The 17231-nt window shown below is 40.8% G+C and overlaps 1 protein-coding gene across 4 annotated transcripts in view; it reads left to right on the top strand.

The window, feature by feature from the left end:
- The window catches only part of ACMSD (aminocarboxymuconate semialdehyde decarboxylase), a 54349-nt gene that overhangs the window by 18694 nt on the left and 18424 nt on the right, over positions 1–17231 (top strand). For 3 of the 4 annotated variants that reach the window (XM_077320235.1, XM_077320232.1, XM_077320234.1), the window contains exons 2-5: positions 1081–1125; positions 6600–6696; positions 10825–10874; positions 16637–16873. In XM_077320235.1, the coding sequence (XP_077176350.1) occupies positions 6612–6696; positions 10825–10874; positions 16637–16873 (372 nt within the window). In that variant the 5' untranslated portion in view covers positions 1081–1125; positions 6600–6611. The remainder of the gene's footprint in view (positions 1–1080; positions 1126–6599; positions 6697–10824; positions 10875–16636; positions 16874–17231) is intronic. The other variant, XM_077320233.1, reaches the window with a different exon arrangement.

Genomic DNA, 17231 nt, shown 5'->3' with positions numbered 1-17231 from the left:
ACTTAACATACATTTGGGAAGTAGAACTTTCTTTAGCAATATTAACCACGCACATACACAGTTACATGGAGAACCCAATCCTAGTCTACTTCCTTTGAAGCAGAAACTGTTATTGACATCGTGCATGAGCAAAATAGCTGGACGGTGTAACCCTAAGCCAAACTGGACTGTGTCAGCTCCCTGTTTTTAAACACAGGACAAATCATGGAGAAAAAGGAATTGAAAAAGGGTGCATGGAAGAAGCATGCAGAAACCCATTGCTCAAACAACTTACCACCCAGCAGTTGTTGTTTTTCTAATATCTGCAACAAGTAGGATGCTCTGCTATCGGGAGGAAAAAAGAATGTTAGGGAAAGGAGTTGTAGGTAGGCATGGCATGGGGGAGGGTCTGTACACCTCACCCGTGCTTCACTTTTTCTTGTCAAATTGGACTCCACTCACCTTGGGACAGTGTCCTGTTTTGTGCATATCATACTTTGGCAACTGATCTTTGTTACAGGTTCTAACTGGTGCAAGATTACAGGAATATTAAAATCCATGGATGATTGTTCTTTATATTGCTGCTGTCTGATGGAAAGTGTCATAAGCTTGAGAGAAGTGTTTTAACCAGCATACAAATAAGAACTTGAAGATAGCCTTGTTGGATCTCATTTAACAGAAGTGTTCTTAGATTCATTAGACTAGCACAGTAGCTAATCAAATGGTCACAAGCACAGGATAAAGGCAGTGGATTTCCCCTCTTTGTTATTAGAGTTGTAACAGTGTTGACAGGCTTGGTCCCAATCCTGTAGTCTATAGTACAGATACTATTGCATAGATTCATGCTCAGAGCATTTTATACAAATACCTTATTTCTAAAATGAATTAACTACATGTTAGCTGAATGTGGAACTGTTCTGGGCAACTGTCAATAGGCCTGGAAACAATGGGTCCTTGCTTTGTTAGATTCCATATTTTGGGGCCATTTTCAGAAAATTAGTCTTTGGGCTTTATGGCCTTAATCTGTCATCTGATTAGACAAACAGTGCAGGAGATTTTTGTTTCCAATGTTATTTAACCTTTCTGTACCTCTTCTCATAGAGGTATGGCTATGGAGGATGGATCCAGCTGGAGCAACATTGTCAGGTAAGCCATGTTTGATTACAACTGTTTGGTTATACTACAGCAAACGGTGAGAGATCATGGAAGTGATTTTTCTGCCTTCTCCACATCACAACAGCAATTTGTCTAAGCCTCAACATAAAGCCACTCCTGACACTGAAGGACCCTCTGGAATAATGTGAAATATGGCATGGGTGGGGCTGGGTGGGGCCCATTCATGATAGTATAGAACTGGTTGCTGCTTAATTACTGTATTTGAATTTATTATTTATTTATTTATTTATTTATTTGATTTCTTCCTGCCACTCCCAATAAGGCTCATTACAGAAGTGTATAAAAACCCTAATAAAATTACCCCTAAAAATAACACTACTATGCATGAACAGTCCAATTCATAAGTATACAAGATGCAGCAAAAACATAATACTATTAAACCCTAGCCCTAATACCAGCCCTGGGGCAAACAAAAAGGGGATGCTGACATTTCACCCACAATCAGAATAACTTGGCGGGGGGGGGGGGGAGTTCCAGCTCTTCCTTAGCGTGCTAGCCTCAACCATAGACCTGGCAGAAGAGCTCCATCTTGCAGGTCCTGTGGAAAGCCGAAAGCTCCCACATGGCCCACAGCTATTCTGGGTGCTCATTCCACCAGGTAGGGGCCAGGACCAAAAAGGACCGGGCCCTAGTTGAGGCCAGACACGCTTCTCGGGGGCTGGGTATGACCAACAAATTTAAACCCACAGAGCGTAAGACCCTGCGGGGAGCATAGGGCAAAAGGCGGTCCCTCAAATATGTGGGTCCCAGACCACACAGGGCCTTAAAGGTTAATACCAAAACTTTAAACTGGATCCAGGCAGCAACCGGTAACCAATGCAGCCGCCTCAGCACTGGCTGGATATGAGCCCTCCAAGATATCCCAGTGAGGACCCTAGCAACCGCATTTTGTACCAGCTGTAATTTCCAGATCAAGCCTAAGGGTAGGCCCACATAGAGCGAGTTACAGAAATCTATTCTGGAGGTGAATTATTTCTCTCACTAAAATAAATGATACCATCACAGTTTACAATTTATATGCTGAAGAAGTTGCTTTTTTTTAATCCATGGGAAACATCTAGTTTATACATATTCCATCAAGATGCATGTTTTGCCTCTTGTAACAAAAGTGTGTATAATCAGCTTTCACCTTGTCAAATAAAAATTTATGAAACTGATTGAGGTATGTTGGTTTTTAAATGATGCCATGGGAGATGGCTGCTCGGTACCTAACACTTAGAATCTGGAGAAATTTTTCCTAGAAGTCACCCAAGTATCAAATATATATATATGTGTGTGTTTTGAAGACTAGAAATATGTTTTCAAACCAGTTCTAGCACTCTTTCTTCATTTTTAATTCCATGGATGTTGCAAGAGATGTGATTGTCTTTCTATGCATGGAAACTCTTTCTCCAGCTTCACACATACTGGAGGTTCTGCTTCTGGACCACAATCCACCAATTTCCCATCCCTGGCCTCAAGTAAAATAAATATGCTCTCCAACAAACCTAACCAGTTGATTTCTGCTTCCCAATAGTAAGAAAGGACTAGGAGCATATTCTATAGCCTTTAAGAAGCAGCCTGCAGAGAGAATATAATGATGAAATGACTTGCAGGGAGAAAAACTGCACGGCTTATGTGCATTAAGATATTCATACAACTGTATGCATATACATCAGGAATATGCATGTAAACATAAGATGATTGTTCTCAGCCTTTTAAAAACTTTGGACAATGGAGGAACTGCTGAAATATTTTTCAGGCTTTGAGGTACCAAGAAATGATATCAGCTGGTCACATCTCCTGACCATGCCCCCTCAGAAGTGAAAGGAGCCTTGGGTGGCAAAAGGGATCCATGCAACAGGCACTTCCAGACTAGACTACTGTAACTCGCTCTACGCGGGCCTGCCCTTGACTTTGATCCAGAAGTTACAGCTAGTACAAAACGTGGCTGCCAGGGTCCTCACTAGGATACCTTGGAGGGCCCATATTCAGCCGGTGCTTCGCCTCAGCACTGGTTACCAGCCTGTTTCCAGGTAAAGTTTAAGGTTTTGGTATTAACCTTTAAGGCCACGCGCGGCTTGGGTCCTACTGACCTGCAGGATTGCTTGGTTGCTTATGACCCCCGCAGGGCCCTCCGCTCTGCAGGTATGAATTTACTGGTCGTCCCAGACCCCCGGGATATTCGCCTGGCCTCAACCTGGGCCAGGGCCATTTCGGTCCTGGCCCCAAACTGGTGGGATGAGCTCCCGGAAGAGCTGAGGGCCCTGTCGGAATTATCAACTTTCCACAGGGCCTGTAAGGTGGAGCTCTTCCACCAGGCATTTGGTTGAGGCCAGGGTAGACCCCCGGTGTTTCCATCAAGGACCCCTTCCCAAAGTCTATTAAAGTCTACTAGAGTCTATTAGACCTGTAACCACTCACTCCTAGTAGAAGAAGACGTTTCGGGTAGTCTGAAGAAACATCTCAGAGGCGCATTGTCACTGTAGTCTGAATAAGATGCAGTCATGAGGCCTTAAGATCAGGGCTGAAATATTTAATTTTATTCGTGTTTTGATTGTGAAGATTTACCACAGCAAGGGCAGTTAATTTTCCCAGAGACAATTAATTCCACCTCTCATGTATTGCTGACAGCATATGTATCCCCTATTTTCTTCTTTAATTTATGCCTGATGAACAACAACAAGCTGTACAGACCATTGTTTCTTATAGATTAAGGACTCTTTCTAAAGAGCTTGGTGCTGTATCCATGGCTTGAGATGGAAATCTAATTTTCTCTGCATCCATGTTTATAACATTTACTACTGCAAAGCCTTTGAGAATCAGCTCCAAATTAACATAAAATATAGATTAAAAATATGTTCTTGGTTTACCAACATGTCCCGTTCATGCGTCTTTTGCACTCATGCCAATGATGACAATGTGAATCTGAATTGTTAGTTTACTCATTTTACAATGAGTTAAATGTTATCTTTATATCTAATTGATATAAGCAGTTTACTTGTATTCAGCACCGGGCTTGGCACAGTCTGCTAACCATTAACGCAGATGGAGTGGGGGAGCTGTTGTTTAATTAGGACATTGCTAATTGGAGATTCCGTCTTGCAACTTAGCCCTTTAGGCATTTGAGGGGCTATTATTTATCTTGCTGCAGTCTGCATTCATTTGTGGATGGTTAAGAAGATTCCTTGGAGAACTGATGTGCTTTCTAGCATTGGTTTCAGTAAACATAAGAAAGAGCACATCTGATTCTATATGAACATCTGCCAGAAGAAAACTGCTTTGTTTACACAGGTATTTTAATCAGTAATAAACAAAACAAGCCCCTCAATATCTATTTTTATGTAACAGGACACGATCCCACCAGGTATTTCCCATCCTCTTAAGCAATATTCCCTGTTAATAATCAACAACAGTGGGTTCCTGTTCAGCAATCAAACTCTGCCTTCTGCCACTTTGGAGAATTATTTCTTTAAAGGCATTTGCCCGAGGAATTTGGCGGGTGCCATTGTAATTGCAGCCTGTGTTATTTGGAGTCATTTTCTAGAATTGTGACACTGCTGCCAAGTCATTCTGGCCAGCTGTCAAAGCAAAGTCATAGCTAGTAATGAGAGGGGGGATGGAGGCTTTCAAATATTTATCAGTTTTGAATAATGTATGAGGTTAATAACATATTCAGAGTTAAAAATGGCCTTGGTATGATGTTTACTCTGAACTTCTGTGGAATCTCAAGAACTGTAACACAAAGCTCTTAAAGGCACAAAAGGGCTGGGAATCTAAAAGTGCTTTCCTCGGAATAAGGTATGTTAAATAAAACTGGAATTACTTCTCCGCGGACTTGCTTATTATTTCTCCCAAGAGCATTCGTCTAACACCTTATTTTGATGCAGAAAGCCATGTCACTTAATCAAATAACTGGTTTCTTTCTAAGAAATATTCAAATCCAGGTTTCTATGGAAGCTATTCTCACTAACTTCTAAACTATGCTGCTTACGTCCAGATGCAGGCAGGCCATGAATTAATCAAAGGAGAAGAAATGTATTACACATTCAAATATGCATTCCCTTTATTGTTTCATTTATTTCCATGATGCAGCAAAAAAAGATGTTATTGTTGAACCCTAGATAGCCCTAGCGTGGATAAATCCTAGGGCCTTTTCGCACGGGGATCTTTGTTGCAAATTGTTTGCGGAATGAAAAATCGCCATTTAAAATAGTGGAATTCGTCATTATGCATACCTGCCTTTGTAGTGGAATCAGTTGCGTTTTTTAGCGTTTCCCACAGGCTTCCGGTCTCGGCAGAAATCGCTAGAAAGGAAGCGCTATTGCCAAGCTCGTCCCGCCCCTGGCCGTCAAGCAGCCAATGGGCAGCCGTTAGCATGCTCCCAAACAGCCCCTTTCCCTTTAAGAAAGGTTTAAAAAAAAAAAAAACAGACCCATAGCAACGAATCTAGGTAGATTCGTTGCAACGGAGAGACCCATCCAGCTGCCTAATGTGAGCTGTCGTTTGATTGTATGATCGTTGGCACGCTGCCTCGAGTGATAAAAAAAAAAATCCCCCCCCCTCTCATGGGCCCGATTTTTGGCTGAATTAATGTGTAAAAAATAAAGGGACTTTATTTCAGCAAACGGGCTTTTATGTGGTTTGTGCTTAGTGACTAAAGGTAAAGGACTGAAGCCAGGGAAGCCTCTAAACAGAAAGAGGCTCGCTGGTGCGTTTATCCCCGCTCGCTCGGAGAAAAAAAAATGGCGATCGCTTCGCCGGAAGTTTGGAGGACAGGCTCAGGAGGAGGGACTTTGAAGAACCCGCAACCAAGGTAACGCACAGGTCTTTAGCGCTAGTGTTGCAGATTGGTTGCAGGAGTATATCGCTATCCGGAGGGTGAATCCACTTTTCTGGATTCCCCTGAAAGCGCTACAACGAAGCGCTTTTTGCGGGTCGGTTTCAGGAGTGTTGCAGATTGTCTACGACGTCGTGCGTTATGCCAAATTAGTAGCGTTTTCAATTAGCAACCATTGTGCTATTTTGAAGCCGTGCGAAATGGCCCCTATTTTTGGAATGCATCTCTATTTAAGCAACCAGTTTTTTGTACCAGGGCTTAAAACACTACAAACAACATCAAATATGAAAGAATTTTCTCCATCTTCCACTCTTGACTGATAGTTTCAGTATGGGTTTTTCCTATATTATGACAGTAAGTAATTCCTATATTATGACAGTAGGACAGTAAGTAATCTGTGCAATCACATGGAAGAAGTTCATGGAAACAGGGAATGAGCTGCTGCATGAAGTCCTATTAGCCCAGGGCTTCTGATGTTACCTGAATAAAGAAGCAGTGGTTCAGTAATTCCTATTCCACAAAGGTAACAGCAGAAAAGTATTTTGATGCTATCAATGCATAATATGAAAATAATCCTTTGGCAAAAAATGCAACATTTGTATTAAGTACTCTTTAAATTTTTCAGGGAGAGGCTAAAATGATGAAAGATGGGGAAGTTTTCAGAGTTATTCAAGAGAACTGCTGGGATCCAGAGGTTCGAATTAAACAGATGAACAAATCAGGTACAGTAAGTGTTAACACTCATTGAAGAATGTTAACATTCACCTGTGTTGCCGGAAATGGCCTGTCACAAATTATGGTGGGGAATTAATATTTAAAGTGATAGGAGCAAGAGGCCAATAACAGCAAGATCCTATCACCTGTGTATATCAAGGTCCAACTGTAGGAACTCAGGCAAGGCAGATTAATATTGAATACAAATAGATTTTTATTTCAAAAGAAATCCTAAGCAATTTAATCTTGCAAGTCCGTAAATAACATACACACACATACACACACACTAGTATTCAGAGAGATATAAAGATTATAGCATCCATGATAGAGAGATTAATTGGGGAAGTGAAATAGACATACAACCTGTCCAGCACACAGTATGTACTTGCAGAATGGGGGTGGGGCAGATGCAAACACAGCTTGTATCTGGGTGGTCAATCTGAGATCAAGATAAACACAGAGCTGGAGAACTGAAGATGGCGCCATAAAGAAAGCTGGACTTCTGTTCAGCTCTTAAGCCATGCCGAGGGTCAGGGGCTTCTGCACCTGGCTGACCTGAACAGATACGCAAATCTGCTCACCGGTCGCCCCAGGAACCGGGAACGGCATCCTGAGGGTCCTACAGATCCGTGGGGAGATAGGAAGACCTCCCTGGATTAATAGCGGCTTGTGCTCAAGGTCTCGATGGCGTCTTTGTCGCAAACAACTTTACAAGCTTGAAACGACCAGCCGACCTTACATTCTTCCCAGACCATCATTTACCAGATCGACAGGAGCAGAAGCTGACAGAAGCTGGAATTTGCAACAGTAAGAATTGAAAGCTCTCTGGCTTTTCTCTCTCTTCTCCCACAAGCTCTTCCCTCCCCCCCCCCCTCAACCAATTCACAAGCGAATTCCTTCTTTCGCCAAGTGAGAGACTCCCAGCTAATTATACCCATTAACCAAACAAAGAGAGTGCTTTGAAGATTTATGGGTGAAAGTTCAGTGGGGGAATTTGACTTGATACGGAGATCGACAAACTGATAATTTGGGATCGCTCGTGCTCCCACGAGACCTCACGAGACTTTCTGTTTATAGTTTGTGACTGCCTAGAACTATGGAAGAATTAACTAAGGCACAGCTTTTCCATTTGTTATGCAAAGGAAACTCAGAGATACTGAAAGCAGTCAATAAGCTAGAAAAGGAAATTCGTGGGACTAAGGGGGAGCTTTTGGATGGAGCCCAAGGTCCGGAGAGACCAGCTGATGATGTAGCTCAGCTAACAGTAAATCAAGTGAAACTTCAATGTCTGGAAGTTAATCAACTGGAGGGAGAGAGTGCCAGAGATGTAAAAACCCAAAGTATCTTTAAAGAACCTGGGAAAACAGATTCACGGAAGGAAAGTACCAAAAACCTGGAAGTCTATTCAGAGCAGGAAATGACTTGGATCAGCAAAATAAAAAGAGTCTATTCAAAAGCGACAGCAACTAGGAAGCTATCAGGAGATATTTCTGTGCGACCAGAGGAAGAGATCCAGATTGACAAAGGATTCAGAGCCCCCTCAAAGGCGATTACAAGCAAGAATCAAGTAAGAGATTTCTTTGGCTCTGACAGAAGGACAATCAGAAACACTCTACTATGGAAAAAAACACAATTTCATTTTCTGCGACCACCTGAAAGATGAGCTGAACAATGGAGTATTCTCCTGGCTTCCTGTGAGAAAAATAGCAGTAGCAACCTTTAGGACAGGTCCAATATATGAAGGGAACTGACTTTATATCATTTAAGACAATAATAGAATATATCCTTATAATAGATTATACCCTCCTATGTATCAACAACTACTTTGTTAAGAAAGATGGTAATAACTCCTAGATCAGGATTAATATGCGATGGGAATTGAATATGTATGTTAATATGTATGCCAAAAGAGGATGACAAACCATATTTTATAGGCATTAACAAGACGACAGTAGTAATTCTTGGGTTAGGGCCAATTTATGAAGGAGACTGACCTAATATCATTTAAGATAATAACAGAATGTATTCCTATAACAGATCATACTCTCATATGTATTAACAATCACTTGGCTAAGAAAAATGGTAAAAACTTCTAGACTAGGAATAATATGTGATGGGAACTAAATATCTATGTTAAAAGAGATGGCAAACCATATCAACTGGTCGCTTTTTCTTTACAACTTCTCTGTAAATGCTTTATATAATAATAAACAATAAAATTATTATTAAAAAAAAAAAAGATAAACACAGAGCTCAGGTTCTGATAGATATAGTGCTTGAAATTCCCAGGCTGGCCTCTGGGAACACACTGTGTGATGCAGGTGATTGGCTATAGGTTGTAGACAAATTTGACAGGCGATTAAAACTAAAATGGGATGTTTTGGGATTGTGTCATGTAGGTCCATATCAAGCAACAATACCTTGGCTAAGCATGAGACAGACCAGGGATGTGTGTGATAAGTAGAGCAATTTAGAGTTTCCTGCTAGGTGATCATGCATCATAGAAGGCAGATTGGGGAAACTAGATGGTCACTAAATAAATGATTAAAAATGACAATACCCTTAATGGCCCGTGATCAACATCAGGATGGGAAATGAAAGTGGGACTGCTCCATCTGGTGTCCTGTCACTCTGAAGCGGCTGAAAAGCAATGGCGGTGGGCAGCAGCAGGTGGCAGGCAACGACGGTGGTGGCAGAGGAGCCATGGCAATGGCTGCCTCCATGCTGCCCCAACTGTTGCACACACGGTCACGTGCATGCGCACACCGACCCTGCTGCTGCAGTTGGGGTCACTGGGACAGAGGGGTTGAGAACCGCTGCCTTAGAAGCTAACAGTACAGTGTTATTTAAATTAGTTTAGAGTAGAGGTGTTCTTGAATGGTTTCCTAATTAGGAGAATAGGAGGAGAATCCAGTCCCAGCAGGGGAAAACTTTTATGATGTTTTTATTCTCCTGGCCATAGTGGCCTTAACCATAAGCCATCTTGCAGGCCCTGCAGAACTGTGTCAGTTCCATCAGGGCCCTGACGTTATTTGGGAGCTCATTCCACCAGAAAGGGTCCAGGGGCAAAAAGGCCCTAGCCTTGGTTGAGGCCAGCCACACTTTGTTGCAGCTGATTGGCCATAGTTGACCAAAGTGTTCTCTGGGGCACATATTCAGAAAGGGGATCCCTTAGGTATGCATTTATGTTAAATGACAAGATATTTCAATTCCCAACAGACTTTTTTTTTTGCATGTTATAAATGCGTGTTGGGGGTTATTTTTAAAAAGCTGGTGCGGAATGACATTGATTAGCGGTTTTTCACCCAAAAATATAGTAAAGAAACCCTCCAGTGCGTTTGCAGTTTTGTTTAGAACTGGATGTACTCCTGAAACAATGGAAGGTTTGTTTCTTGAAGAGCAATTCAGTAGTGACAGATTACTGCACAAGAGTTATTCATTAACCTGTTTTTTAAAGGAAATCAGGTTCAAATTCATACCTTGACTATAAAAGACACAGGACTATATCCTGAATCCATCAACACAAGGTGTTGACAGTCACTGATCTTCACAGCTTTCCTCTCTCCCCAGCAGCTATTTCCAACTTTGGGAAAATGGGAGACAATTGCTGCAATAGGTGGGTAAGAAAGCTATAGTCAGGATAGCAATGATCCCCTATTCCTACTCCCCACCATAGCCTCCCAAACTGCATGGCTGTTACTCTGCAAGAGTTCCATGGCTCCATAAATAAACTTTCCCAGTGTTGGAAATAGCTCCTAAAGGGAAGGGAAAGCTGGGGGTATCATGGATCCAATCCATTGTTCTTCAAACTGCTTATTCCCCTGGCTCAGGTGAGGTGTCCTGAAAAAGTCCCATTTTCTGTTATACAGCTATTATAGTAAAAGTGCCTTGTGGATTCAATTATGTACAGAATTAAAGTATATTGTTAACTGAACTGTGTGATCCCAAGGCAGTGATTCTGGGGGGTGGGGGGAAGCATAGTGTTGAATTGTTTATGACCATCCAGTGGCACACAGGGACCATCTTGCATCTTCAAGAAGTATATATCTGACTTCCCTGTCAGAATGGCCTAATCCAATTTTGGGATCATTCCAGTATTCATCTTCCTGATGAATTGTACATGTTCTTCTCCATAGGAGTCACTGTCCAGGTTTTGTCTACAGTTCCTGTCATGTTTAGCTATTGGGTAAGTCCTTGAAAACAATTGGTGCAATATATATTGCAAAACTCAAACAGCAACAAACTCATCATGGGAGGCAGAAGCCCTGATTATTCAATTACATGGAATGAAAAAAGGTCAGTAAAAATCTGCATGCCAGGACATTAACTTCTGAAGAGTAAAATGTAGTGATTCACTCAGATGATAAGTGATCCTGATTTTAAAGAGTGTTCTGCCCCTTATACAAGAAGAATTTACTAAAGACTGAAAAACCAGAAATAGTCTACATGAGGTTTCTGACAGTATATTTATTCCTAAACAGGGTTCCTCCTAGCTAAGCCCATTGAATTTAATGTATTTAGAAAGGTGCAGCTTTGCTTAGAATTGCACTATAAAATACTACATTTTGCTGTTTTCACATTTCTGTTCTTCCTTATGTGTCCTAACACTGTTTTCCTTTTGCTAATGACACTTTTCATGTTCTGATCCAATTTAACCATCCATGCAAAAAAAAAATGTCAATGGGTTGGAATTCAAAGAATGTGCAATTTCAAGCAAAAGTACTCAGCTGTTTTTAAAGCCACTGAATAAGTAAGCAGAGGCACCTGGCAGCTATCTACAGGTATAACAGCATGAAACTGTAGACTTCTATCAATAAGACTGCTTGCATTAGAGGGGAAAACCCTTTCTGGAAACAACAGGAGTCTATCAAAAATGAGAAAGTATTCCTGGAGCCCAAGCACATTCTGTAAGAAAATGATATCTTGCTATAAAATAGTTGTTCAAATAAAATGCACCTTTGTATAATTTTATAGGTGCTAGTTATTTAATTAAAGTGTTTGAAATTCCTGATAATAGAATCTATATTATTTTTATATTAAACATTTTGATGAAAACACATCTATAATAAGATTTCTATCTAGGTGGTTTCCATAGCAATATTTGATTTGATTTTGTTGAGCAGACATGAAATATGAGCAAATGAACAAATACATCCCCCAGGGGATTAAATTGGATAGTTATGGGTAAAGTAGTCAAGTACTAATAAGAATAAATTTAGCCCAGTGCTTGACATTTTTGAGCTTCTGGGAATAATGTTGTCTTTCTCAAATGTTCTAGTGCTTCCAGTAATAATGTCTTCTATTTTGAGAACATTCTGCACAGTATCTTATCTTATTTATTATTGTATGTAGCCAAAGGCTGTTACAAAACACAATTAAAACAATATGGCACAAATATTTTTCCAATATTGTGTACATAAAATTGTAAACATGGACTACTAAGTTACAATAAAAGGGATAAAATGGTGTATCAAGGTGGAAGCTCCTGTAAAAATGCATTAGTTCGGATCTTCCTGGTAGCCAGAGTGAAAAGTGCCACCCTATATGAGATATAGGGGTCAACATCTGATAACAGATAGGTGACTTCGTTAAAATCAGAAACAGAGTGTGAGTTTGGTAATAACTTGGCAAGGAATTTGCCCCTAGGTTTGGAGTACAGGGGACAAGCCAAAACATAGTGGGGCAGGTCTCCACAGATGGATTTCCACATATATACAGGCGTTGGGCTGTGGGTATTCTGAGATATCGCCCAGAGAGCATGGCTGATGGCATCATTTCAAACCGCAAAGATGTTAGGGCCATTCTAAGATTATGTGTTGTTATATTTACTAAATATGATGCTCTAGAATGGTCTTTTGTTTTATACCATGGGGCTGATTGGGATAGCTGAATTGAAGATTGGTCAATCAGTGAGTCAGCTTTGAACACCCAATCATGTAAATCGGAAATATTGGCTGATGTATGCAGTAAGTCATCTGGTATGGTATAGCGTGAAAGAATGGAGCTAAAAATAACCAGACCGAGTCCTGTCTTTGCTCAATAAGAGCTTAAAACTTTGATGGCTTAAAGAATGTAATTTAGTTGTGATGTCTTTCTTCCAAGATTTCATAATAGCTAAGGTGGCACGGGCTTTGAGTGAGGGAAAACCAAGCTCTGCCCTCATCAGGGCTGCAGGAGACCCTTTTGGAAGAGCCAGGATACATCTGAAGAAAAAGTTCTGAATGGGCTCCAAGCTATAGATTATTTGTTCTTTATAGCCCCAGATGTCAATGCCATAGAGTAGGTGAGGAATGACCTTAGCTCCGAAGAGTTTTTGTGCTGGGTCAACTAGAAACCCTCCCCTGGTGTAATAAAATCTCAGGATGGCTCCAATGATTTTTAGACCAGAGGCCTTTTTGGTTGCAAGGTGGGCATTCCAGTTTAGGGTCTCACTATAAGTGATTCCAAGATATTTAAATGTACACACTGTTCTATAGGAATATTGTTTATACTCCAAATAAATTTTTAAAACTCTTTTCCCAAAAAACATAACTTTTGTTTTTGTGTAGTTGATGGAAAGGGACTCTTCCTTACAATAAGTACCCAAGTTGTTAAGTAGCTTTTTCAGACCAACTCTTGTAAGGGAAACCAGGACCATGTCATCTGCATAAAGCAGAATATAGACCTTTTGCTGACCAACATTCTGCACAGTAAACCATAGTATAAATGGATTCCCTTGAGATAAAATTTTATAAAAAATAAGAGTCAATGTTATTATTAACTGTTAAAATGCCTACTAGAACCCATGAATGAAACTTACATGCACATGTAAACACAGAATGACAGCTTAATGACAAGACTAAATCTCTCTCTATTAGACCAGTATGCATAATTTTTACAAAGCTGAACGTTTTTGAAAGGACAACATTTTGGTTAATTTGCAGTGCTTTGAAGTGGTAGAAGGATAAGGAAAACCATGCTTTATTACTAGTTAGGTTGCCAACTACAGGTTGAGAGATTCCTGGAGATATGGAGGTAGAACCTGAGGAAGACAGGGTCTGGGAGAGGGAGGGACTTCAGCAGAACTCTATACCATAAAGTCTACCCTAAAGCAAAAAAAAATTTTTTTCTGTAATCTGGAGACCAGTTGTCATTCCGGCACCACGTTGAAGTTGGCAGCACTATTACTAGTCCATGAATTAGTAACGCTATATTACTCCTTGCTAGGTGAAGTATTTCATATTTCATTCTGAAGTATACCTTAGGAGAGAAAACCAGCAACAAGGCCTACAATTCAATGTACAATTCTTCTTACTTGGAAGAAGAAATTACTTTGGATTGGCCTGCACAACTCTGAAGGGTATTATAGGAGGCTGCAGCAGTGCAATACTGTCAATATAAAAAGGTGTAACTCTGTTTAGGGTTATTGTTAATTTATTAACCGCCACTCCCAAGAGGCTCGTGGCAGTTTACAAAAGTCCAACTAAAAACCCATTAAAACCCCACTAAAGTGGACAGTCACAGCATCAGAACACAACAGCACTGAAACTGATATATCCAAACTAGGATTGCCTGGTCTCCCCTAGCTCCTGGAGGAGGATGGAGGGTAGGGTTGCCAGATATTGTTTGGGAAACTCTTGGAGAGTCAGAGATGAAGAAAGACAGCGACCTCAGTAGGATACAATTCCATAGAGTCCTCACTCCAAAACATCAATTTTCTCCCAGGGAACCAATCTCTGCAATCTGGAGATAAGGTGTAATTCCAGGGGATTCCCAAGTCCCAACTGGAGGCTGGCCACCTGAATCCAAACAGTTATGTTTTAGTAACTGCACTGCAATAGTTTTGCAATCTTCTGAGACACAGTCAAGGCAGCAAGAAAGTGGAATAGGTGCCATGCATTCATAATTTTTATGGGTTTTCCTATTTCAGGAGCTTCACCAGTTAATGGATAAACAATCATACATGTGATGTCAGACTTCTGTTTCTGAACAAGCTTCAATCAGGTCTACATTGAGATTTAAACTTTAAAATGATATAACTGTTCAAAAGGAGGAAGCAAAGAGCAATGAAGAGCAAAAACGTACCATTCTCTTGGCCTATTATGCACGGCCGCTGAAACGGCGGTATGGAGAATGCAGAGGAGGAAGAAGCGAAGCAAACCGCAAATGCACGGGACGGAATGCAACAGCGGCAAAACCCAGAGCAGCCGATTATGCACACGGCCAATCCGTAGCCACTTCTGGTTGCACCCTGGTCGCCCAGGAAGTTCCACTTTCTTCCGCATTTCACTAACGCAGCTTTTTCGGTGGCATACATTGACTTTGCACCCGGTTGCCGCCTGAGGCGTGTATTATTGGTGATTTTAGCCGCCGCCATTCCACCCCGAATGCAGACCTTCCACTCCGTGCATAATAGGCCATTGAGTATATTTGGTTGAAATATTTTGCATATTGGTATGCCTTTGTTCGGCATCTCACTCTGAAAACTGGAATTACTATGTAGGGGCTACAATGACCTTGTGACATTAGTGAACAGTTTTCTAAGTCTGTAATTTAATCATTAAAAGAAAAACATACTATAGCTACGACATTAAAAATTGTCTTTTCCCTCCATTCCCTTTTCATTGTATGTTTTGTCTGCTTCTTGTCTACTGATATAAGCTGCCTGTCAAAAAATATCATTAATGTTAATATAATGAATAAATGACCATGATTAAAAATAAATAAGTCCTTTTTAGCTATTTGGTCCTGTTGATATAGAAAATAACAAGACTGTAGAGAGTTTTCCCAATTAAAAGACAGCAACCCTAACAGCAAGAGATGGGCAAATTAAAACAGAGGGCCTGTAATTGTTTTAGAGGACTCCTAAAACTATATAAGACTTCCAGGTGGCAAGATTTCAAAGGGTCTAATTCCTTCTGTTAAAAACATGCTGGTTTGTCTTGGATACAAGGCCATTCCATTGTTAACTGGAGCGACAATGCTAGGGCCATTCCACATGCCAAAAATTTAGCATCATACTCACCCCCCAAAGACACCAGGCATTCCGCATGACGTCACCAGCCTCCTGCATATGGCCAGCAAACTACTCGCAATATCCACTATTTTAAAGTGCAGGTTGATGAATCCCCAAAAATGCCTCCAATGTCCCACCCTCGCACCTGCCTCTCTCTACCTTCTTCTGGAGGTGGGATTCGTTTTTGTTAGGGCAAGCTGCCTGGAGCAACAAATAGGTGTACAAGCATGCAGGCAAAGCTAAAAATAATGTTTTCCACAAGTTAAAACACAAAGCATGCTTCTCTAAAGTCCCCCCCCCCAAAAAAAAAGTCAGGAACAAGATTAATTTTTAAAAGACTCAAGACTCATGATTCTATAAGTTATGTATTGTTCTCTGAGTTATGTATTGTTCTCTGTTATGATGTAAACTGCCCTGAGCCTCCGGGGAGGGCGGTATAGAAGTATGATAAATAAATACATACATACATACATAAATATAAGAGATAGCTTTCAAAAAGCACTATGCATCTATGATTAGATGCATAAGCATTTAAATGGAGAAATATTAATTTTTTAAAAATTGGCAGGAATCGTGGGACCTTTAAAAACAGGAAAAAGGGGACTGGTTGCCTGGCTTGATTGACAGGCAGAAGAGAGTCACATATAAACCACGTTACTCTCTTCCGGCATTTCCAGCAGTGCTTGCAGAGGATGAGAAGCGCAAAAAGGCAGCAGACTACAGTGATACAGCAAGAAGATAAGGAATGGCGGGAGGTGTGATAAGATTCAGCGCTATGCCACTCAGCTGGAGTAACACTATTTTTAGCTATGTGTGGAAATGCCCCTAGTTTTCTCGATAGGCATTTTTTCCTGAGACTCTTTCCACCTGAAGCCTATTTGTACAAATTATCTTTGTGCATCTTTCCAACTTCAGAACCACATTCTAATGTATTCTTCTAATCATTCTTACAGGCTAAACCACAAGACACCCTTGATCTCTGCCAATTATTAAATAATGACCTAGCTGCTACAGTAAAGAAGTACCCAAAGAGGTTCATTGGCCTAGGCACACTCCCCATGCAAGCTCCAGACCTGGCTGTGAAAGAAATGCATCGCTGTGTGAAGGAGCTTGGATTTCCTGGCGTGCAGATAGGTTCCCATGTCAACAACTGGGACCTGAATGTCTCAGAACTCTTTCCAATCTATTCTGTAAGTACACATTCCCTCATTTTTAAGAAGGTACATCAGAGGATGCAGTCATTCTCCATGATGATATTTATTTTATTTTTTTATTTTGATTTCTCACCCGCCGTTCCCAAAACTGGCTCCCAGTGGGTCACATAAAAACCAATATATCATAATACAATAAAACTCATAAGACCCACATAATAGACTTAAAGTAGACCACAGATATTGTCAAAATGATGACTCATCATTCTTGAGACAAATATGAAGAATTTATGATTGGGATTAAAGACAGGTGGAAATTTTCTCAATTATGTTGGGCCCAAACAGCATGGGACTTTATAAGTTACAACTAGTGCTCTTACATGAGCCTAGAAGACAA

The sequence above is a fragment of the Paroedura picta genome, chromosome 2 (assembly GCF_049243985.1).
Source record: "Paroedura picta isolate Pp20150507F chromosome 2, Ppicta_v3.0, whole genome shotgun sequence".
In the NCBI taxonomy this organism is placed as follows: domain Eukaryota; kingdom Metazoa; phylum Chordata; class Lepidosauria; order Squamata; family Gekkonidae; genus Paroedura; species Paroedura picta.
Note: the sequence above shows the minus strand (reverse complement) of the source record. Positions and strands in the feature narration are given on the sequence as shown.